At 43.9% G+C, this 24,684-nt stretch overlaps 2 protein-coding genes across 3 annotated transcripts in view; both read right to left on the bottom strand.

The window, feature by feature from the left end:
- Positions 1–9,281, bottom strand: part of uggt1 (UDP-glucose glycoprotein glucosyltransferase 1) — a 23,946-nt gene extending 14,665 nt beyond the window's left edge. For both annotated transcript variants that reach the window (XM_079287050.1, XM_079287051.1), the window contains exons 1-13: positions 9,230–9,281; positions 7,181–7,319; positions 6,802–6,881; positions 6,377–6,507; positions 6,162–6,274; positions 5,900–6,074; positions 4,570–4,666; positions 4,399–4,477; positions 4,008–4,108; positions 2,229–2,328; positions 2,062–2,122; positions 647–738; positions 233–383 (exon numbers count right to left, since the gene is read on the bottom strand). In XM_079287050.1, the coding sequence (XP_079143176.1) occupies positions 233–383; positions 647–738; positions 2,062–2,122; positions 2,229–2,328; positions 4,008–4,108; positions 4,399–4,477; positions 4,570–4,666; positions 5,900–6,074; positions 6,162–6,274; positions 6,377–6,507; positions 6,802–6,881; positions 7,181–7,319; positions 9,230–9,260 (1,350 nt within the window). In that variant the 5' untranslated portion in view covers positions 9,261–9,281. The remainder of the gene's footprint in view (positions 1–232; positions 384–646; positions 739–2,061; positions 2,123–2,228; positions 2,329–4,007; positions 4,109–4,398; positions 4,478–4,569; positions 4,667–5,899; positions 6,075–6,161; positions 6,275–6,376; positions 6,508–6,801; positions 6,882–7,180; positions 7,320–9,229) is intronic.
- A 7,179-nt stretch (positions 9,282–16,460) lies between these two features.
- hs6st1a (heparan sulfate 6-O-sulfotransferase 1a) overlaps positions 16,461–24,684 on the bottom strand; it is a 46,662-nt gene continuing 38,438 nt past the window's right edge. Inside the window, exons 2-4 of the mRNA XM_079286178.1 lie at positions 21,117–21,339; positions 19,411–19,659; positions 16,461–17,617 (exon numbers count right to left, since the gene is read on the bottom strand). Coding sequence (XP_079142304.1) covers positions 17,291–17,617; positions 19,411–19,659; positions 21,117–21,339 — 799 coding nt within the window. The 3' untranslated portion in view covers positions 16,461–17,290. The remainder of the gene's footprint in view (positions 17,618–19,410; positions 19,660–21,116; positions 21,340–24,684) is intronic.

Below are 24,684 nucleotides of genomic sequence, written 5' to 3'. Positions count from 1 at the left end.
CTGAAGTAGAGTACGTAAGCACAGCTTTGAAGAATTTGAGTATTTCCGTTTTCTTCTACCTCATACTTCTAATCCACTAGAACTCTGTAGCAAACGTTTTATTACAGAATTCCGGCAGCTCGAGGATTTCCAGGACATGTGGGAACAAGCACTGACGCAGTAAATAACAAACCGTGCATCAGTGTCTCGGTAAGGCTGCTCATGTTTTGGCTTTGGCGATGCGATTCCTTACACTAATGGCGGGGTTACGGATGTCGACGGCGTAGTCGGAGTCAGAGGGCTGGACGTTGAGCTTCAGGATGTCGTGGATGTACGGCGTGTCGATGTGCAGGGAGCGCAGACCCTCCATCACCCTCGCCTCACTGCGCAGCACCTCAAACACACTGCAGGGGACAGTTAGTGTTTATGTTCATGACTGAATGCGAGAAGGAAAGCACCACCACTACTACTGACACCTGAAAATGTCAGCAAGAGGTGTACGCCCAGGGCTCATTGTTTGTCAAAAAGAAAATAATCAAAACATGATGAAAATGGGTTAATTAGAAACGGATGTTACACAGCCAATTAACAGTTTGATAATACACCGCATGTTAATTGATAATGATTGTGTGTGTGTGTGTGTGTGTGTGTGTGTGTGTGTGTGTACCTGAAGATGTCTTGTGTGTCCAGATCGATATGCAGCCCGTTGATGAACAGGGCTGAATCCCCCGGCTGCAGGCCCAGAGTTCCTTTGAAAAACTACAGAGTCGTCAACATTACTAAACATCCTGTTGACATCAAACCCTTAAACTCCCCACTCAAGTCCTGCTGAGCAGATCGCCTCGCTGTGGAGCAGGTAACGTCAAAGCCACCCATCGCCAAGCCAATTACATCGTAAAACCAGAAGCAACAGTCAACACAAAGCCGTAATAAGGAACGCCTACAGCTCCAAACAAGCACTGACAGCTCTGTTTAAAGTCAGTCTGTTTAGAACAATCAAACCCCACACGAAACAAATCTAATTATTAGAGTGCGCGCGATCCAGAGAAGTGGTGTGTGAGTGTTTGTGTGTCAAAGGAAACCTCAAAGTTGTTCTGGCGCAGTCAAATCTCATTACGGAAAGACAAAGACATCAGATTATTCATACTCCAGACACTGCAATTACAACCAGATATGATTAACACAAATACCGTGCATCCCAGTGTGTGTGTGTGAGAGAGAGAGAAACGTCTGCATGCAAGTACATGTGTCCAAACTACTTCAATCAATAATCATTTGGCGCTGCAGGACTCGGTGCGCCTGCTGAATGAATCACAGATTCAGTAATTAGGATGTTTGGTGCTCACCCCCACCGCCCGCCCAAAACTCCTGTCTGCACACCAAGATAATGTCAGCACAGCTTGAGGAGGGAGGGTGGGGGGGGAGGCAGGAGGGAAAAAAATATTTGACAAGAAACAGAGTGATTACTTATTCCATCAGCAGGGCAAAGCCAAACACATTGTCAGAAACTGAACGCTTTTCAAGTCGGATGCTGTTTACAATTCATCACATCATAAAAAAGGTGAGAGGAACGAAAGGAAAACAGGAAGAGCAGTTCTCATTTTGAGATATTTCCCTGAAGACGGCTACGAGGCGGAGGAGGGTGTGTGGGTGAGGCGGCATGCAATGACACTATCTAGTGCTTTCCTTTATTTTCCCTCTTTATTGGATTCGATTGGGAAACAGCTAAACCTAAATTATCCGTGACCACCGGACAACACAATCAGCAGGAGGGGAAAGCAGCAGCATGTTGCATAAAGACGAAGGAAGGAGGCAGGGAAGAGGATGTCAAGTCACTGTCCGGGTTTCCATTGGCAACAATTTTAACAAATTTATAGAAGAGCAGCGATTACTATTTCTAATTATTCTTGTTTAAGTGCTCGCTGGGGAAAAAGCAGTCTCTTCATGGGATATATAGAATAAAAGACAAATATGGAAGAAAAAAAAGCCAGGATTATCCCGTTATGATAATCTGATATGATAATCTGTTTGGTGTTTTGAGAAGGATATTTTAAGAGGAATGATCGGCAAACAAACATGTACCTTTTGGTTATCGTCAATCTCTTTGCGTATCTCAGAGTGGACCACTGTTTTAGTGATGGACCTGTGAGGGGAGAAGAGCAGACAGAACTAGAAGACTGCAGACTTGTCGATATCTGTGCAAACCAAAAGTTCTCACTGAAGCTACCGTGCGAGTGTTTCTTCTTTACCTGGCTTTGGTGGGGAAGTTCTGACTGAGGTCTTTCATAACGGTGAGGGCTTCGACAGCGGGAGCAGCAAGAATGCGAGCAGCTGTCTGGAAACTCAGATCTATGAAAGAAAGGGAGGGTGGACGGGTAGGGAGGCAAGGAGGGCAAAAAAAACAAAAAAGAGATGAGTGGACAAAAGCAGAGAGGAGATGAGGAAACACACACGAGGGTAGAGAGACAGAAGAGCACAGAAAAGGAGAACGTTTCGACAAAATAAAAGCAGTATGAGCAGTCTGTAAACTCACAAAGAGTGGACGCTCAAGTATCCGAAGCATTAAGTTTATTACAGGTCGTTTTGAAGAGGGACATGAAAGTCTGAGAATCACCGAAGTCATCAGGGCACATGGTCTGGTCGCCATGAATGTGTGTAGAAAATGTCATGGCAAGCCATCTTATTATTGTTATTTCATTCTGGACCAAGATGGCGCATCTACCGACCGATGGACGTTTCCACCCCCGGAGCCACGTAGTTAACATGGTCAAAAGAAAGTCATCAGTTAAGCTGATTAACATATTAATTAGCAGATAATTCCATGTTAACCTGCTCGTCCGTGCAGCAGAGGCATTAATTACTGCCTCGACTATCTCAAAGGGTTTTAAGGCAGGATTAAGAGTACAGACTAGAATATATCAAAGATAAAGACAGATGCCCACATGGCATGTTTGACAGCGGAGTTCGACCGACTCTCGCATCCTTTATTCACCACAGTCAAAGCGGCCTCACGCCTACGATAGACATGTGCATGCAAAAGCACATAAACCAGGAATAGTGGAAATATGTATGAAGAGGATACTGATTGACGCTGATTGACAGCGTCAAACAGGTCTACACATGCTGCAGCTCTCCACTGAAGCTTTGTGATGTTTTACGCTGACTGACAGCTTCAATATCTCGTGCATCATATTTTAACACTTTGAAGATATTGAAGTATTCGGATCCTTTAGTTAGAGCGAGGCAATCAAACGTTTGAAAGAGGAAATAACACGTTCTTTCTCCTACAAATGAAAATTGATTTCATAATAACCTTTGCAAAATTCACTACACTCAGGGGGTCCTGCCTTTTAACGGTGTACTCGAGTAAAAATACAGAGGTGTTATGAGCAAAAGATTCTTTTAGATTTTAGATTAAATTAGTTATGCCGAAACATGCGTTTTGTATTACATAAAGTAGCAATAATGTAAGAATAGTTTGTCACGGTGGAGCTGTTTAAAGAGGTCTTTGGATGTAAAACAAAGTTTGGCTGCACACTCTGACTTTATAATAAATGTAGATTCTGGGTTTAAAGCAGAGAATCTGTAAAAACGTTCCAACAGATTTCTATGAAATTCTAAGGAGAGGTAGACCTCTGGAAGAAATGGATCATATTTTGATGGGGTTGTGATTTCTGCCATTAGAAATAATTATCTCTTGTCAACTGTGGCTGTGAAGCCAATGGACACAGAGCTCCGTCCAAGTCCTGCGGGTGCATTTAGAGGATCATAAAATCAATTGGCTCAAAACGTAAGTGACGGGAATAATGCCAGCCGGTGTTAACAGTAAGCCGAGGAAGTGTTCAGCGTTGGTGCTCAGAGGGCCTCGCATTCATTCATTGGCTCGGTCACTTTTACACATTTGTTTGTATTTATAAAGGGATGTAATGCTGATATTTCTTACGTGGACTGTTTGTATCTACACACATCCAATAATGGAATAAAAACAGAAACTTCGCAGGAGAATATGATTTGGAGAAGAGACCCACCTTGCATTTGCCAGACTTTCAAAGGGGCCATGTCATTGGTGCTTTCGACCAAATGTTTCCTCAACTCCTTCAACTGCTCTTTAAGCTCTGGGTAAACCGTCCTGGTGAGACAACAAAAGACAAAGCAGACGGAGTGTGTGAGTGTGAGTGAGTGAGTGAGTAATTGCATCTGCTAAATGCCCTAATTGCTCATTTCGAGTGAGTTGTCAGATTTACATATTGATTTGTTTATTTTCAGGTGAGTTAATCAGACAAAGGCTTTACGGTCAGCACTTTGAGGGAGGAACTTGTAGAGGGGAAGAAAAGGGCTCGGCTGGTGTGGAGCGTGGTGCTCTTTCTCCTGGAGCTGATCGCAGCTTTGAGTTTTTAAACCTGGCGCGGAGTCACTCACTTCAGTTTGCCAAAAAGGAAACCCTGGACCTCGTCCACTGGATCGTTCTCTCCCATCACCGTAGCGTTCACGTCCGCCCCTGAAAACACAGTCAATGAACTCGTTATTCACATGAGGACTCCTCCAGGGTTACACCAGATGGTGTGTGTGTGTGTGTGTGTGTGTGCGCACCTTGGACTTGTGTGTCGTCCTTTGCCTTGTACTCCTGGCTTTTGATGGCCAGCTCCACTCCGTACCCCGACAGATAGACTTTCTTCACACCTGGATTCTGGAGGGAAAGGAGGAAAAAAACAATGAGAGGGAGAAGTCGTCCTTATCTCTATGTGTCAGATTCCTTGATGTGCTTTTATTCAGCGAGAGATCAATGCATGCGATAATGAAATAAAAAGTTACTAACGGTAGCTACACTCGTAGTGAACTTAATGTTTTCAGTCTATATTTGCCCGAGCGGCTTCTGCTGTTGTAAACTTCTTCGAACACATCTTCTTCTCTGTTGTAAACAAAACAAGTGTCTCACTTGCCTCACAAACACACAACTGCACACAACTTTGACAGCTTTCAAGTGCAGACAACCAGCTGTTGCTTGCTAAGTGCTGAAGACAATAATTGTAATCCTGATTGGCCCCGAAGCGTTGATGTAAAAAGAAAAAGCGCAAAAGTGTTACAACCACTTTCGTGCACAGGACTTCGTGCCTAACAGACAGATGGTGAGAATAAATTAGCATAATTACAGGGGGACAGCAAACTTATCGGCTCTATTTGCATGTGAGGGAAGAAGCAATCAAACTTCAACCTGACATAATGACTTGGAGAAGCACTTCTCATCTCAGGTGAGACTGAGAAGCCCAATGAAACGCAGTTTTTTTATATAAAGATAAAGACAAATAAAAGCACAAATGGTTTTTTTCTTTCTTTTTTTAAATCAACACCCTGCTTCATGTTCACTAACAGGTGCAATCAGTATCTTTGCTCGTGGGGGCTGTGCAGTACTTCTACACACCAAAAAGAAACTTTGGGATTTGACCTGACAACCTCTCTGGTCACAAGGACAACACTGAACAAAAGTCACATTGAAACCCACAATGGTAACAATGGAGACTTGGTCAGTACCGGTAATCTACATGCAGTAGTAGTGCATCGATTTGTACCCTTTGGTTGTTTTGGTATTTCTGAGTAAGTGCAAATGAGGAAACGGCTCAAACACATTCAGATGTAATGTGTATGCAGACAGGCACTCGTCTAATGGGTGTGTGTGATTGTGTGGCGATGTATTTGTATCTTTTCCCCCTACACCTCTTTATTAGATGCTGTTAACTGTATCGAGTGCAACGTCCTCATCTTACACTGCACCAAAGCAACATTAGTCGTTGCTGCTTGCACACACAGACTGTGTATATTTGATATACTGCTAGCTTTTTACTGCAGTTGTGTCATTGTGTACTGTATTACTACATCCACCATGTAAAGTTACCCCTGTCATAAGAGTGTGAGAAACACCTACAGCTTGGTAGTGGCGGAGCACATAAGTCGCCAGGCCTTTGTGGACTTTGGACGATACGACTTCATGAAGCCTCTGGAAATCCTCTTTCCCAATCTCGGCGTACAGAATGACAACGGGAGCTTCTGGATTTGATCCGGGGTATTTGTGATCGCCTTTGAAAAGGAATGGCTTTGGCCTGAAGGAGAGATGGTGAAGTCAGTTATAAGTCGTTATTTTCCTGGTTTATCTCCCTCGTGTCTGAATGCAATGCGTCTGTAATTACCTCGACAGTGCGGTTTCCAGCAATGCTCCTAAACCTTCTTCGTCACACGTCTTTTCTCCATGGACGCTGAAAAATGCTGAGCAGCCAGCTGGAGGACGCTCATTGGACGCGATCTAAAAACAAAACAAAAAGGCCAGCAGGATCTTTCACTCACATTCACTCCTCACATGCATGTACAGGCCTTCAAACACAAAAGCAAAGCATCCTCCTGTTACCTGCTGGAAGGAGTGTACTGTTGAAGAGTAGGCTCTCAGGGAGAGGGCGAACTTGAGCATGTTCACCTGGACGGAGCTGAGCAAGGCACCAGCTTTCTTTACGATCAGGTCATAGTACGCCTGATCTGTGTCTGCATGAGGACAACAACCACGAACAGAAGTAATGCGTCAACAGTGTGTTCGGTCAGTCTTTATCTCACTCTCTCACAGGAGTTAGTTTAACTGTTTTGACACAAAGAAACAGAATAAAAGCACAGTTTGCAGCTTTGTTCCATCATGTTGCTGCTCGCATAAGTGTTTGGCCAAAACACTGACACTGCAGTTGCTTCCAAGAGGCTTTCGTACACATCATTAATTCAGCTGCTCCCGGCACAGAGTGTGAAAGTGGAAACTGGTCAAGAGTGGCTGAAGCAGCTTTACTTTACCATCATGCTCTCCTTCTATGTTCTGATTGGCCTCCACAAAGTCCCAGAACTTCTCCTGGCTCTCCTCTGCCAGAAACTCACTGAGGAAGAGGAAGGTGGCAATTTAATAGTCTGTATGTTGTTAACAGCTACAATTGGACGAATAATAAAAATAGACTTTTTTTGTTTTGTTTGCTCGCCAAAGTCAGAGCACATAGTACTATTATATTATCATCTTGCTATTAGCATCAGTGAGAGTTTAAACTCACTGGGAGGACATCCTCACTAATCACCCCACATGCCCTCAGGACATTGATTTATTTATTATCTGCTTCCAAAATGTAACGTAAGATGTAACGTGGTTAAATGGCTGCTACCGCTGAGCGGTGCGGTATCGTACCTGGCCTCCAGCAGCAGAGGGGTATCTTCCCATTTGGTTGTGAGGGTGGTGGTGACAGCCTTGGAGTCTGCATCCGCAGATACTGCAGACATCAGCGACAGCAGCAGGACCCAGAGAAGCCACATCCTCAAGCCTCCGCCTGAGAGAAGAGTGGAGGGGGTGGTGGTGGCAAATGAGTTGGAGAGTCAGAGAACTGACAGGATAATGAGAGCTAGAATATGTGTTACACAGCCAGGGAGGAAAGCTCCGTCCTGTTTATATATGGCACAAAAAAAGCATCTTGGGAGACACATGGACATCTGAAATATGTGCGACTGCACACTGAGGGAGCACAGGGATCCAGTGAATCAGTCCACATGTGAAACACTCGTGTACCGTGAACTCAACTGTTCATCTTTGATGTGTGGGTATCTGGGCAACTATTGATTATTACCCTTTATTAACTTGAAGCAGAATCGTATCATGTTCGCATTCTACAAATTATTGATTTCAGTCAATTTAAAATGTAGTCAGTTAATGAAGTTTTTGTTTGATTTAGAGTGTCATGTGATTCATGACAGTGGGATACATTTCACAGCTTCAAACATCAGTAGGGTTCGTAGACTGTATATAAGTGGGCTTAGTCGTTGTGGACTGCAGTTTCTGAAGCCACGAAGTTCCCCGTTTTGGCCGTCGCAATCTTAGATTATGGCCGTCGCCATGTTGGCTTTTAGGATTGCAGAGATTCCGAATACCATAGTTTGCAACCTGTCACAGGGTAGCCCGCCCTAAAGTATACTCTGCTTTATTGTCTATTTTACTCTAATTGGGAACATGATTTACTAAATGCACATCATGCTGTATTGAAGACTTGAACCTAGTGATTGAGACCATTGACTCATGTCTACAATGTTTACTGAGGGAATAAATCAAGTGAGAAGTAGTCATTTTTCTCATAGACTTCAATACAATCTGATTTCTTTTTGCAACCAGAGTCGCCCCCTGCTGGAGTTTACCTTTGTGTTTTGGCATGATTGTATGAAATATACTATATAACGACTTTGAGCCCATTGCTTGCATCATGTCACATGACTACTTGTTTTAGAGAGTTTTATTCACACCTGGGGGAGATCTGCACTCCACTGAGTGCACCTTTCTAGTTTTATCTGCTATTTTGCATACATTTTCCATGTTGCAATACATATTGGTATAAGTAAATATTAGCATTATATGTGGTCATTCTCAGTGAGATCCGAGAGGGAGGCAACATCTGGTCACAGGAGATGCTTTTGACACGCTACAGTTGTTTTACAACACAAGTAAAATATCAATAAGTGTGGGCATTGTTCCAATATGCCATAGCCCAGTCCCAAGACTCTAAGACCCTTACTTTAAGGTAGTTTATATTAGTTAATATCGTGCTCATATTGTGCTTATTCCTAAATCACTGTTACTGTATGATGCAGAGTGAACCTGGGGCTAGGTAGAGCCAGACCAACACAGCAATAGAGCTCACGGTGACATGTCAAACACACCAAAGTTAATCCGTTTTTAATGATGTTTAGACGAGGAAAAGCTACAAGTTCTCACATTCAAGTCGATGACGTAATTGAGTAATCTTTGCAGCGCTATAGTTGTACTACTATTACTGTAAGTGTAAACAAAACTCTGAATGAATCTCTGACCAATAGGAAAGTTTAGCGTGGCTCCTGCGTCCAATGAGGGCACAGTTCGTACTTCCGGCTTGTTTCAATGACAATCCTCAGACATCACTGTGTTTCTAATATGTTTCAGTGACCTGCACTGATGTCGGTTATAGTTACATCCAGAACCAGTAAACCGTTGGTGAATCACGGCGAGCTTAACGCTTCCTGTAAATTGACGTTAGCCCAAAAAGACGCAGTAAGCTAGCTAACTCCTGCTACATAACAAGGAAAACCACACGATTTTGACTTGTTTTGGTTTACGCGCTGTCAGCTAATGCCGTACTCTATAAAAAACAATAACACTCAGCTTCGGATACAGTCGTTTATAGCTTCATCACACAAGAAGTGAATGATATATTCTCACCGAAGCCGGCTCCGTAGCTTCCTACAGTCATGATGCACTAGCTACTGACGAGTGAGTGGGTCCTTCCGAATAGAATAGGTAACCGCAATACTGCCTGTTCAAAATGACCAAATCATCCCAAACAGTAGTCATGAATCCTCCGAGCATTAAACTATTTCACAACAACGTGACTTGAACAGAAAATAGTCCATTTCAGTCAGAAATAATTAAAAACTGAAGTATGAGGAAACTGAAGCTAATCTAGCGATTAACATTACCGCCTGAGCAATGCCTCCCCCCAAATAACATAACGTTACTTAAATATAATACCTTTTTATAAATATATATATATCCAATTAAAAACACAATTATTCAAGAGAATAATGATACTAAAAATAAGCAGTTGGAGAAGAAATAACATGTTTGCAGCCAACATTTATTTAAAAAAAATAGTTTAACTGATAAATCATACTATCCCTGCTAGAAATGAGACATTTACTGTATTTAAGAATAGAGATGTAAGTGGCTGGAAATAAATGATCCATGACAACATATCTCATGACTGGATTGTTATATATCAAATATAAAATGTATGCTTAACTGTGGTCAGTCGTTATTTGTATCAGTTATAGGAACCCCCACCCCAAACATAATTTACATTGTGCCATTCCAGTGATTTTGGACAGTAAAATCAATATTTAGTGACATACACAACTGTCTCTCCAGCTACAAATCAGGGCAGGTGTCACTTTTATCGAGCTGGTCATTTCGACACTTCATTAGCGGCAGGCTTTATAGTTTCCTGGAAATTAGTTTACAGCCCTTACAGATGTAAAACAACAAAGAATGTCTCCATGATGCTGTTTTTACTGTCTCTGGTGCAGATTTACAGGATCATTAAAGTCACATGGCTCCCATAAACCCAAGTATGTTAAAACACACATCTTGTGTTTATCATTTTTAAAGAGAGGTGTCTATAGAAAGCAGCACAGTAATCATTTACTTATTACAAATTATTTTGTATTTAATTATGTAACAAAATGAACACAATATACATATAAACACTCATATTAAAGCTGAGCTGTATACCATAATATATATAATCATATGAATAAAATTGTAGGATGGATTTGACATTTAAATGGAGAAAGATTACAGAAAATGGGTTGTGTATAACTGTGTGCATGTAGATATGTTTAGGGCTCCCACACTAGGCTCTACCACACGCTGTTAAGGTGATATATATATATATGGGACCTGAGAAAACAGCACATATCAATTTGAGAAATGAAAATGAACGTTGAATGTGTGACAGCCATGGGAAATAAATCCTGTAATTAGAATACGCCAAAGCTGTCCCTTTCGTCAACAGTATTTGTTATGTGGTAATGAAAAAGTAGAGAAAGTGAAATCCCCCTCATTTTGCAAAAGGCACCTGGGATTCCTGGGGTCCATTTTGTAAAGCCTTACCTGAGGTTGTGTGATAGGCTGTATCTTCTTTCCTTCGGGGCAGGTTGGTAAAAAAAAAAAAAAGTGTCACCTGTTGTGTGGTCTTGATAAAAGAAGATGAACAGGAGACTCTGTCCCAGGCAGACATGGGTCTTGCTTTTCTTCATTTACTCGCTCTGCAGCCTAAATTAAATTGGACAGCTGATCCTCCAGAGGGAGTAGTTCCAGGGGCTGATTTGACATTATACGAAAAGCAACGACATTAATTATCCTGCTGGATTTGACCTTCACTATGAAGTGCACACGACACTTCACGCATAGACACACACAACGTAACACAGGAATCAGCTGCAGGACTGAGGACAGGCCAAAACGTCCTCACTAGACAGTCCTTGCAAGTATAGCTAAACCTATACGCACACACTGTGCCCACAGGGCCTGCTCATCTGTCAAAGAGGTGACATCTTCAGATGAATTATGGGAGATGGTTGTCATCTTCTCCGGGGTCACATACGATAATGGCGAACCCGGGCTGTGAGCTCCCTCTCCTCACACTATCACACGTCAGCCATTTTAGAGGTTGAAAGCCTCAACGGGGGACCAAGACGACCTCAATTAAACCGCCATTAATATTAATACATTTTGTCGTTTCACGTGAGTTGCCGCTAATTAAATGTGTCCCTGACTGTATAATGGGGGTCAGACGGGGTCTCTCACATGAAGGTAATTCACCACATTACAGCCACCAAACATTGGGCCGGTCTGGGCTCAAATCATAAATACACACAGAGCAGAGCGCAGTCTTGAGTATCTCAGTGTTGGTAACAGTTAACACTTATTCAGCGAAAGGAAAGCTTTTTTAATTGGGATCAGCCACTTATTTTTTTTCTTTTTACACAGTAAGATTTATGGTTTTCATTTGTGTGCTCTGTTATGTGTGTGCATGTGTCGCTGCATGTGCATAAAGGGAATGCATCAACGCTCGAACAGCCTTGAATTTGGCAGATTGTACTCCCACTGGTGTCAGTCCGCACGAGCTCCGGAGCAGATTGCTGCCTTTAATATCATGAGAGATGATTTGGTGTTGACCCGGGAGGTTAGCCAAACCTGGAGTGAGAGGTCAGATAACTGCCCCAGTTGTCCAATATAATCATATTTATTTTATTGTTGAAGGAAAAATGTGCACTCCCACAGCGGATTGAGCTCTCTCGTCGCCCTGTGTATTTCATTTTTTGTTTTGACGAAACAGGGTATTGAAACTCTGCAAATTGTTTGTGTATAGAGATTCATCCACATTGTGTATTTTGACGAGGAAGGTCTAAGCCATGCCACTGCTGGAAATGACTCAACCAGAGACAATGGACCAAACTCCATGGTGACCAGTTCCAGCGCCAAAAGGGCAAACCTCCAGCACTACAATAGCCTGGCTCTGAGGCATGTGAGGGAGGCACTCAATATGAACTTATCTGCAGAATTCCACGCTGAAAATAAGCGATAATAATGCCAGAGCTTCTTTGTTTGCATGAAAGACTCACATGGCCCGGCAACGAGGAGCTGCAGCCAGTGTGACCTGCTAATAATGGACGGCAGCCAGAGTCCATACAATCAACCGAGAGCCTGGATTCCCACTGCAGGAGAGAGCAGACACTTTCTCTCCAACACTCGCATGCACATGTTCACCCAAACAAAAGCCGCCCAGCCCTCTGCAGTAGCTGAGCCATTATTGTGTGTCCAGCTGCACTTGAAATGACAGCGACCCAGAGCTATGGGGAGGATTAAAGACTGCGTTCAGTCCAATACACAGCTGCCAGAGAGGCTGCACAGCCGTCCCTTTCTCTCCAGCTCCCCCCCCCCCGTTCTCTGTTCACACGTCAGCCACAAAAACATCCTCTCTTTCCTCCCGTCTGACATGAAAGGCCCTCTCCGATTCCTCATCTCTCTTGGTGCAGTCTGCGAGCTCTCATCTCCCTCCGGCCGATTGCCTCGGCCTGTCGCTGTCCAGGCAAATCTTATTTTTTTTTATTTTTTATGCCCGGCCTTGTGGGGGGGTCAAAGTTGACGCTCACCGGACTGTTGGTGAGACGGGGGTAAAAGCCTGCGTTCTGTTCCCCTCTCCAGCCAAGGGCAGGGAATTATATTTACACCGGCCCCGCAGCCTCCGTCCCCTGCTCAACTACCCGCCACTGCAGAGGAAGAAGCATATTGGTGCGCTCATACATGTGTTAGGCAGGCCCCGAGTGCCTGCAGATTGAATTAGGCTGTAGATCACTGTCGACAGGGCTGACGCCGTCGTTGAGGGGGGGGGGGGGGGGGGGGGGCTGCTTTATGGGGTCACGGTCTTGTGGTTAATGCAGGCAAGTGGTAGAAATGCCCTCTAGGTATAGATTGGCCTGTGGATGGAAGAGGAAAACAAATCCCTAACTGAGTGTTTCTTAGAGGAATGTGTGGCTGCATTTCAAGTTAATTAATTAAAAAGTAAAAGGCGGAGATGCTTTTCATACTTGCTAATAAGAGTGACAGAGCGAGAAACATGACGAATGATATGCAGTGACAACCAAAACACAGTCAGGTCTGTAAAAATGAAATATTTTAATTGGTGGCTTGATGATTCATTTTTTTGCAATCATAAGAAACAAACCCAGAATGATGCATACAGAAGGAGCCAGAGACAGACTGCACACCAATCCAAAAGAACAAGTCTCTATCACACCTCAAAAGAGGTGTTTCCAACACCTCTTTAAAAAAATAAAATAACAAAAGGGATGATGTAAGCGACACATGGGCTGCTTCATTGTCACAAAGCAAACGCTGTTAAGACATCAGATATACATAGCGATGAGACATACAATGTTTGAGTATAGCTTTACGGCATTAATTCCTGGAAGAATTTCTGTGAAAGGATTTAGTCTTTCACACACTGTTCAGGTGACGGGGAGTCATTTTTTGAGGACCGCTTCAAGTGTGACGGTCGCTTGAAACACCGAAAATAAAAATCACTCTGAAGGTAGAGAATCAGTTTTGTATTCTCTCTTTAACCACTAATGCAGAGCCAGATATTGGGTTGGAGCCAAATACGCAAGTCTGACTTAAAGAAAACAAAAAAAAGAAGTGTTTTGGGCAAAATACCCAGAGCTGCAGTGTTCTTAAGTCACCGGTTTCAAAAAAAAAAAAAACAATGCCGGGGAATTTAATATGAAAAATATAGCTTTCATCATCCCCCCTTGTTCCTCTCCTTCCCTTCATGAATCATCCCTGATTTGAAAGGCGCTGATCAAAAGGAGACACGCTGAGGATGCAGGGTGATTAGTTGAAATTTAACAAGGAGGGTGGTGGGCAGCTAAATTGTTGGCGTCTTCTTCCTTCAGAAGTGAAAATCTATTGTTGACAGCAGGGTGCAACATATTATTGATCCTTCTCCAAGGAAGCTTGCATCCTCCCATTGCCTCCCTGGATGACACCAAACTACATTCATTTGAATTGAATCGTGCTGCGACACGTCTTTCCCCCACTTTTACATTCTCTTCTCCAGCTTCGTCTTCTTGGCATTCCCTTTTGTTGCTCGGATTCTTTTGGGGGTTCGATAACATTTCATTAAGTATGAATTCAGTATTAAGTTTGCAAATTAAATCAGAATCCTTTTTGAATCCCTTATTGAACCTTCTTCAGTTTAGAGTGTGAATGAAAACTCTGTTATCACCTTTTGTTAGCCGAGGTGACAGAAACGTGTTACAAAGCGCCACTAAAATGAGATTAATACGATAACAAATGAAGTGTTGTTTAAATGCATCTGGCACATTGAAATAACAAGTGATGCTTTTTTTTTTTTTTTACTTCACAACCCACGTTTAGCAAGCAACTTGCTCAGAATGCTGGAAGTCCTGATACAGAACTATTAAAAGGATCATTTTGAAATATTTTCATGGAAATGTTAAAATGAACGTGATGCAATCATAACAGATTCTCGAGAGAAGAATAACCACTTTGTTGGTTTTGTTGAACTACAACCCACTCGTTCTATTCTTTTCTCCAACAAACCATCTTTGGTTGAGTACAGACCAAGTTTAATTTTTGCCATTATCAAATTAATATTCCTTGGATTCATTTTGTATAATCTATAATCTGAGAACTCAGCACTCTGTACGTTACTTAATAAATCATTCAGAGTGTGTTTCCTACATAGATCTAAAGTCAGAGCGGTAGTTTTTTTTTAATCCTGTAGCAGGTTTGCGTCTCCAAAGTTTTTTTTGAAACCAGCGTTTAAATCTGATATTTTCCACAAACCTCCTAAATCAGCTGCTCAGGTCATGCCGTCAGAATCTATGTAAATATAAGATTTAAATGTGAATTTTGCCCTTAGCTGACACCTGTAGGGTTACAAAAAACTCCTGCAGCCGCTGCTGGATGACTAATAAAAAAACAAAGTTTAGATTCTCCCCTAAGGTTTGCGTAGGGAACGCTGTGTCAGCTTATCACAGAGTAATGTACAGAGTGCTGAGATCACAAATGGGTCTACTTTCCGTTTGTCGTTATAACAAAAGCTCTCTACGTGTGTTCTACAGAGCAGGAGAGACGATACATTCAATAAGAGATGAGGTGAGGATCAGAGCTCAGTGAAGGAGGATATTTTACCAAGCGAGAACTGGCGTTACATCAAATTCTGTAAAAAAACAACAAAAAACACAAGCGCTTGACAAATTAAAAATACCAAATTCAACATCACTGATTGGGTAAAAATAAAAAAATAAAAAATAAAAATGGTGCAATTGGTGGAGCGATGGTGCAACTTGTAGAATTTGCTGTCATGAGTAAAGACGTGTCACACACACAGATTTGTTTTTTTTTAGTAGAAATTAGGATTTGGATCATTTCTAGTGATACAGTCCTCATGCGCAACGTCATTGGGAGGAGACAAGACAAGGGGGGGAAGGAAAATGTTAAAGGAGAGGACAGAGGGGAGTATTATTGGCTTGCATCACCGCAACGATCACACTGCTGTGACATGCAGTTGGAGGGACTTTGTTGCCCCTCCACCACCACCACCCACCAGCACCACCACCACCAAAATAAAAATTGCAAGATAATTGGTCATGGAACCTGTCATTCACAAAAACTCATCAGGCATCCTCTCTCAGTCAGGCACACTATTTACAAAGGCATACACATATGCCAATCACAGGCGTACTGTACATACTATATACACACACTCAGCCACACAGACACACGAGTAGTCAGAGTAATGTAGAATAATGCAGACATAATTATGTTAACTGTGATCTCAGTACATAGAGGCACTGCTACCTCGCCCCCGTGCCTTCTTCAGGGTAATAACCGGCCAAACTAATGAACTGCAGGTCACCGGTGCTGCGTGTGCCCTTTCAGCAGGTGGGAAGGAGGCTTGTTTGAGACCGGCGCTTTTACAACGCAGCTCAGAGAAGTTTAGAATGCCACCCCACTACATCGAGGGCTCACTATTGTCAAGGTGACCCGGTAGTTCCACAACTCCCGTGTCAAGCATTGTTCCGAGTTCCAAAGTGCTCGTCGATCACACAGCTCGGTTCCTGGCAACAACCTGCAGCGGACTCACTCCTCCTCCTCTCCCTGCCTTTGATTCTTTCGCACCTATGTGAGATTTCGAGTCTGTAATTGGCTGTCGTTCTCTGCAGGAATGAGACACAGAAAAAAAATAGAGAGGAAGGAGAGGAGAGAAAATGAAGTCGTTAAGCGACAGGATCTTTGAGAACCTTTAACAGAGAAACAGGCCACGTCCCCCCCCCCCCGAGATGCAAGGCTTCAGTAATGGCTATGGTCCATTGTACATCAATCTGATCCATTAGCTTTGACTTATGAAACCAATACAAATAAAGAAACAAAGGAATCACTTTTCTTTAGGCAGCAATATTGGTCTCAGTGTTATTACAATACACAGAAAGGAAAATATAAATGAAATCATCCTAAAATGAGAATGAGTCATTATTTCATGACCAAAGCGTGTTCATGGGTAAAATGGCAGATTTTTTTTTTTAAGCAGAAAGCTTTATTACACAACTTTTCTTTGCTTCTTTTTTTCAGGTTCAGTCTCTCATGTACTGCTTTCTTTGTTCAGCTCAGACATTAGCATAGCTTTTATAGCAGTCCCAGTTCTTTTGAAACTGGAGTATCCAGGAAGTAGACTGGTCCTTTAGCAAGAGTTTTATGGGAATTCACAGACTTAAATTTAATTTTCTCATGCTCCATATTAGGCCACAGAGAACGAGGAGAAATACGGGAGAAAGAGGGGGGGGGGGGGGGGGGCTGGGAGAGATGGATGAGATGCTCGGTGCTCAGCAACTCTTAAAAATATCTCTCAGGAAGAGACAGAGTAACTCAGAGGGGCAGGAAGGGAAGAAAGGGCAAGCGGGTGCTAATAACAACTGGACCTCAATAATGTGAGCTGATGCAATCGACCAAGCCCAGGTCTCCATCGCCACCACTGCAGCTCTCATCCCCGTAGCCCAGCTCTCCAGTAAAGTCTGTTTGTCAGTCATTTGGGTCTTTTGATGCAGGTGCCACTCTGTGTGTGTGTGTGTGTGTGTGTGTGTGTGTGTGTGTTTCACATTACATATGCATGTCTGTGTGTTTGTTCTCATTCTGCTGCTACCAGCGGTTGATGATCTGGTTCATGTAGTCCTCGGTGGGGAGCCTGCCGCCCGCCTCCTCGGTTCTGCCTCCCTCCTCGCCCTCCTCCCGCTCCTCCCTCTCCCCCTCTCCGTCCTCCAGCGTCGACACCGAGCTCTGCCGGCCGTGGGAGGGCCACAGGCTGACGCCCAGGCCCAGGCCCTGGTGGCTCTGCTGCATGTGGTTCTTGATGCGCTGCTGCCGCCTCTCCTGCTGCCTCGTGTACTGGTAGCGCTGCTGGAACAGGTCCCTGGCGTAGTCGTAGAGCTCCATGTCCAGCTCATTCAGCTCCTCTATACGCTGGACCTGACAAGGAGGCGAACGGACAAAATGTTTCAGGCAAGAAGAGGTGGACGAAACGGTTAAGCCATTTGAGACCAAAAGTGTGCAGCATTCATGGAACTAAACTGAGGAACTCAAGTTGAACTTAAAAGTTCCTCTGTTTTGGTTTTGTGATTGTGGCGTGACTCTAAGGTTTGAGTGGATTAAATAAATACATGAAAAGGACACATGCAGAGTTGATGGTCTCTATAGACAATCTGGGCCCATATTTACTAATTGTCTCAGAGTAGGAAACATTTCCAATCTGGCCAGTGACGCATTTTTGGTCCTTCTTTTAGGACTAGGAGTAAAAGCAGTTTTTTTGTTTTGCTATTATTCAAATGAACGAGGGGGCTAAGGTGGATCTTAACATGGCCTTAGAGAGCACAACCCAGAGGGCACAGGGCGATTATTGTACAGGAAGACGCGTAGAGACTTGTACCCCCGGTGAACGCTCATGCTGTGGAGCGCCCTATTACATGACATTTGTTGTATAAAAGCTTTATAGGACTTCCAACACGAGAGGAACAGAGGGAAAAAAGCGTGTTGGCAATATGTGGCGCGAGATAACAGAAACGTGTTTGATGTTTGGTGCGATGCAACTGGGTTGCTTGGCGTGTGTCATCCGCTGTGTGTAGATTCAACATGGAGGGGGCAAAAATGTGTTTAATTGAGAAAATCCCTTTGAAATCCGCGATGGAGCGCTGGATATCATTTGTGAGACGTGTGTGTGTGTCAACAAAGGGAAAACGGGCGCGCTGCATCGGCGATAGAGAAATTAGAGATGTTTGATCGGCAGCGCGGGGGACGACCCGGCACAAAGCTGGGAAGACGGCGCTGAACTCAAGTCGTCACGAAGACGTCACGTATCAGGGAACAGTCGTCACGTTAGCTGGAAACCAGTTTCAATCAGAAATGACTCGCTGGGATCTCGATGCACGAGGATATGAATGAGCTTTCAACAGCTTTGCCGGGGAGTGTAGAGTAAATATTCTTCTCTTCACCTGCTGATGTAATTACTTGACATTTTAGAAATAATGAAATAGTGTCACAATTTCACACAGTGCCTTTTTAAGCATTTAATTTGAAAGCTACTTTTGAAAACAAGTTTTCACTCAAAATGCCACACACAGCCTGGCCAACCTGTCACACTTTTACCCAGTAATACTTTCTCCTTTTGTGATAATAAGCACATAACCTTTCGCCAGCCTCTCTGTCAGCGGGGCATATTGTATTTGGTGGTTTTGATGTTTAAATCACCTGTCTGCTGTGTACTGGAGGATAGGTTTTTTTTTTGCTGGGAATTGAGCCTAAGAACTCCCACACTGGACCAATCAAAGTGTGAAGAACGCGTTTGAAGCTGCTGTTTAACGGTGACAGTCATCCCAACTCATTTCACGGCAATAGAAGACCACCGTGTTCCTCTGTTTCTCATCTTATAGTTTTATTTTTCAAATATTCTTTATATTTTCTAGTCTGTAAGTGAATGTGCTACGGCTGCCATGTTTAATTTCTTAGAGAGACGTTGGTCATAACGTAGTAGAAGTACTTGTTCTGCTTGGTGGTCCTAGTGGTTCCCGGTCTAGGATTAGACTACATGGTTCGCAAACCGTTTTTGGAAAGGGTCACATGCCGAAAAGGTTGGGATCCACTGCTTTAATCTTTAATAATGCATTGGGTTATTTAAACATATGTATTTTTTTTATGTACGATTTTGAATGTTCGCTTCCTGCCCACAGAACTAAATCTCCACAAGATGACAGAGCAGCAGCACTAACCGTAGCGTTGTCCAAGTCCACCCCTGCAGCTCTGGTGCTGTTGTACTGCATGAAAGGCCGGATGAAGCGCAACCTGAAGGTTCGTTCGAACAGGAACTGGGTTTTCCTCTGGTACTCCGTCAGACCAAAGAAGGACATGTCTCGAAGGTTCTTCTTGGCCGACTCCAGGAGAAGCTGGGCCCTCTTCTTCTCTGGAACGGTGGACATGTTGTAGCAGCCGACGAGGCTCAGGTCCGCTAGCATACGAACCTGTCGGTAGGAACAGGAAGTGAAGGAGGTTATAGACATCGGGGGATGATTTTGTGAACGACAGTCTTAAAGAATGTAACTTTGAATAAAGGGACTTGTGTTTGAACCTCAGTGCCAGAAAGGCTTTCTGAAAAGATTAGAGAGCAAAAGTTTAAAAAAAAGGGACAATCAAACAATCAGGTGTTGCATTGATGCTGAATAGAGCTGAAATGATGGAGAACAAATGAACTGATGACTCGATAACTGATTAATTATCTAGCTAGGCCTTTTGTGCTTTAAATATTACTGAAACTATTGATCAATTGATTAATAACTGCAGCTCTACATCTAACTAAATGATCAAATAAGAAATATTATTTAAAACTAGTGGTTCTCCATCCTATAATGTGTTTTTATTCATAATTATTATTATTATATTAGATTCCTTGATTAGGCATTGTACTAAAACTAAAGCAGGTTCAACTCTGGTAAATTTGTTCCAAAGTGAGACATCACTTCCTCACCGAGTGTATTCTGGAGCTGATGTGTTACAGCACAGGAGCAGCATACTGATTTGGATTCACAAGAGTACAACAGGATGCCTCAAGGGTGTGTGTGTGTGTGCCACATTCATAAGCCATGGGACCCTGAGTAATAACAGCCCCGGGCTCATGTGAGATAAGCTGGCCAACACATTTAGGTGAGATACTGAGAAAGCCATCAGAAAAGAAGGTGTGAATTTGAGGTGTTTATGGCCAGCAGGTGAACTCCTGATTGCGTGCGTGCGTGCATGTGTGTGTGTGCGTGGGCGTGCATCTCATCTCATACCTTTCACATGTTTTGAATTGCAGTAAGTCCGAAGAAGTCAAATTAAAAAATATATTTTTCTTCAGAAATAAATATTTGGTCGATCTTCATATTTGAGATAAATAGGTTATGAGTGTGTGGCTTTCTCATCCTTATCTATATATTGTATTTAGGTTTCTTGTGTGAAAATTCCCTCAGCAATCTTTCTGCAGAGGTTTAGTCCCTGTATTGATATTTTCCGATGGGCTTGGATGTACGACACCAGCTGACAATGTCGGAGCGATGAACTGTTTGGTGACCAGAACAAAACAGTCGCGCAGGAGAGAAGTCAGGTCCGGTGCAGAGATGCATGCTAGCAAGGTGGCTGTGATGAATGGCAGCATCATGACTGAAATCTGCTGCTCCTTTCAGTGTTCGCAGTAAAAAGAATGTCTTTGCCAGGAGAAGCCCAAAAAGCAAATATAAATCGAATGAGGATTTGTGGCCAATTCTGTAGCATTCTTTCACAGGACTGCACTGGCTCCAGTTCAGAGGACTGTCAACGTAACAACCCTGCAACACATTCAGGCTTTTGAAGCTTATAGTGTGTGTGTGTGTGTGTGTGTGTGTGTGTGTGTGTGTGTGTGTGCCAGTGTCACAGCTACTGGTTCTATTGGACTTTTCCTCTGTACCTGTCTGTTGTTGGCCAGATTGTAGGGACAGTCCATGAACTGCTGCAGGGTGCACCCCGACCAGTCGGAGCCCTCGTAGCAGGAGGGCAGCTCCTCGGGCGTGGGCGTCCGTCCATCGCACATGTGCAGGGAGGTTTTCCACGTGGCTCCCCGCTGCACATGCCGCCACTCGCTGAGGTATCGAGACACAGGGTCTCTCAGCAGAGTGATGTAGTAGAACTTCCTGTTCGGGGGGGGGGAAGAAATCTGTGAATCCTCTGTTGTCCATGTGGTGGCGCTGTGCACAACGCTTTACTGCAGCAGCTCGGTCTACATCCACAAAACTCAAGTCAGAGGAAGGCTAAAGACTTAGGCTGCCACACTAAATACCATATTATTTGCATTTACGAGAAGCAGCTCTGTGACGCACAGATGAAATCTGTACAGCTGATAGGAAGTGAAGCTACAAATGAGGAAACAGAGGAGGTGAGGGAGAGAGTTGATTTGTCAGGCAGAGGACCAGATCAGTGTTTCGGGCCACGCGGTGCAGGAGACGAAACTGCTGGCACAAGCACATCTCACTCTGCAACACACATCTCCACGCTGCAAACATCCTTATGTCTCAGAATCTGACACACACATCCTTTCTCCTGCAAGTATTAGGTTTGCCTGCGAGAGATGACTCATCCCGCATCTAAGATATGGATGGGACTGTTTCTGTGGTGCGTGTGTATGTGTATGTAACGTAATGGTGCATAGCGCCGTTCAATGTCTCTCCAGAGGGGACACTCCCACCAGAGCGGAGACCTTTCCAGGCCTTCACACTCCAGCTAATTACTGCAGTCTAATCAATCAACACATCCTCATTAACCACACACACACACACACACACACACACACACATGGAACTTGTGTGTGTGTGTCTGTGTGTTTATGTGCCTGCAGTGTGTCTGGCAGCGATGGTATGGATTTGTCTGGGCAACAGACACATGCCGCCGGTTGAAATACACTAAAGGCACACACGCTGCCCTCCTCTCCTGGGCTTGCATCACGGCAGAGGAATGTTTTCAGAGGGAATTTTGTGTGCTGACAGGACTCCATGAAATGGCCTGGTCCGCACAAGCCGCCTCACATATACACACAGACTCTCTGCTTCCGTCACTAAATCTTTTGGCTTCACACTAGGAGGGGTTTGCTGGGTGGATACAAAGCCCCGAGTGTCACACAAACAGCAGCAGTGTCTGGATATTAAGAAGAAGTGGCTATACCTCCCCCGGACAACTAAACCCTAAATCCAGTGGCAGCTGGGAGATCCCAGGCAATGAACCAAACAGAACCTCAATCCTGGGACAGCAGGGGATCACAGCCATAGAAAGAAGTATCCAAACTCTAAATCCCCTCAACCTAAACCTAAAGTCTCATGACCGATCTAATCAGAACCAGGGGAGGGGAGAGGCTCAGTCGCACTGGAGCCTGCAGAGACCGGGGTACATTATGGAGATTCCTATGATGACATTATCAGGATTCCTAACACTCACCAGAGTGCAGTGTGTGTGTGTGTGAGCCTTCTGTGTGTGTTTCTTGGTAAGACTACGCCTATTAAATCAGTGATGACATTTCCCCCCTCTTGGCTTCTTTTCTACTGAAAAAAAAAACACAGAACTGTTTGGCCCTCGCAACAGAGACGGGTGGAGAGAACGAGGGAAACACACACAAACAGAGAGAGAGAGAGAGAGAGAGAGAGAGAGAGAGAGAGAGAGAGAGAGAGAGAGAGAGAGAGAGAGAGAGAGAGAGAGAATTTCAATTAGTTTTCTAATACTGTGAAAGCAGTGAGGGCCCCGAGCCCAAGCGATTTATCAAAGTTATGGCTCCAGCTATAATGAAGGCTCGGGCATATTACCAGGGAAAATAAATAAATAACATGCACATAAACACACACACGCGCATACATGCACAACCAAATAAATGATCTTAAACGGCATCCTGCCTGTCGTGTCTGCTGGGTCAGGCAGACTGCAGAACTGGTGCCCTGGAGACTTTCTCGCCTTAAAGCCTAATGATGTCTGGCCGTGTACTCAGATCCCTAGGTAATGATGATTCAACCCACACACACATACACGCACACACGCACACGCACACGCACACACACACTCCCTGCCTCTGAGCGGCACTTTCTTTCTTCTTCACAGGTGATATTGCTTATCCGGAGCGTACGTGAACTTGTCAAATTAACTTCAAAGCTAATACACAGCGCTCAATCTCTCACCGTCGAGGTTTTAGCACATCATCCTCCGGCTGAACGCAGGAATTTGCAGTCTGGGCAGCTCGGCGGTGGCCCTCTTGCAGACTACGTGTGATATATTTTTCATGAAAACTTCCCCTGTATATTTCTTTATGTGTCATCAAATGGAAGAATACCTCTCAAAACTGCATTCATCTGGTGTCACACATGTCAACTAATCGGCGAGATTCATCCCAACGGATCGGCGGCGTTTGGAGTCTGCTGATAAAAAAGAAAAGCTGGTGTTTGGCGGGGAGAGGTGTGACAAAGCTTTTGCTTCTGGACCGCTGTGGGACAAGTTTAGTCTTTTATCTCTCGCTTTCTCTGTTTAAATATGTATTTATTTTTTTCACCCCGATCGTTCTAGCTGAATAAAACAACTGAGGCTGTAAGAGCGGGACATTTTTTTCGAGGAATTTCTCACTTTTTACCCGTCTTTTCTCACCATCTCTACCACCTCTTGTGCACATCTGTGTGTTTACTCGCTCTGTAATAAGTGAGAACAATACACTCTTTGGCTTCTCCATCTTGCCAAGAGTACAATTATCTAAGGAGACAAGGAATACTTGTAGTTCTTCACCATCTTTCTTTGGTATGACCATGGTCAAACTTAAAGGATAAAGGAATAAACAGCAGCAGCTTTGACCCAGTAATGACCAGCTTTGTCCGTAAAAAAAACCACATTGGTCAAGTGAGTCCACGTGAGCTTGCAGAGCTTGTTATCAGGAGGAAACGCACAGCGCCTGGGCATGTTATGGTCCCTGAGAGCTCAGGGTAAATGAGCCCTCTGCCTGTTTCCTGTGGGTCACAAATCACCCCTTCTGCAACCTCCACCTTCTCTCTTGAACCTCTCTTCCCTTTCCGTTGAAATCTTTCCCTTTCTGTCGCTTCTCTTCCGTCAGCCCATCTCTTATGCCCGCCTCCACCTGGAGGGGTCGTCTCTGCCTGATTACGATGCATTCTCCCTTCTCGGAGGTGGTTTTGTTAAAATCTCAAACCAGAACCGCTGAGTAACGTCCTTATAGAAACTCTTAAATCAACAGTTTCTTGAACCAAATGCGAAAAATGTTAAGTTAACTGGTTGTAGCAACCGTGTCAACTGAAAACAACATCGGTGGGATGCAAACCCCACTCGATGCCGATTGATTTTATATGCACCAGAATCGATACGCAGAAATTTATTCCAAACCCAACTCCTTCCTGGGAGTACACGCCAGTGTGCGTTTCTCTGTGTGTGTGTGTGTGTGTGTGTGCGCGGTTTAACTTTCAGGGAGAGCTTTGGAAGTGCCGACCAGTGTGCCTTCACTC

Source organism: Melanostigma gelatinosum (assembly GCF_949748355.1).
Source record: "Melanostigma gelatinosum genome assembly, chromosome: 16".
NCBI classification, from domain to species: domain Eukaryota; kingdom Metazoa; phylum Chordata; class Actinopteri; order Perciformes; family Zoarcidae; genus Melanostigma; species Melanostigma gelatinosum.
The sequence above is the reverse complement of the archived record's forward strand: the minus strand, read 5'-3'. Positions and strand labels throughout refer to the sequence as shown.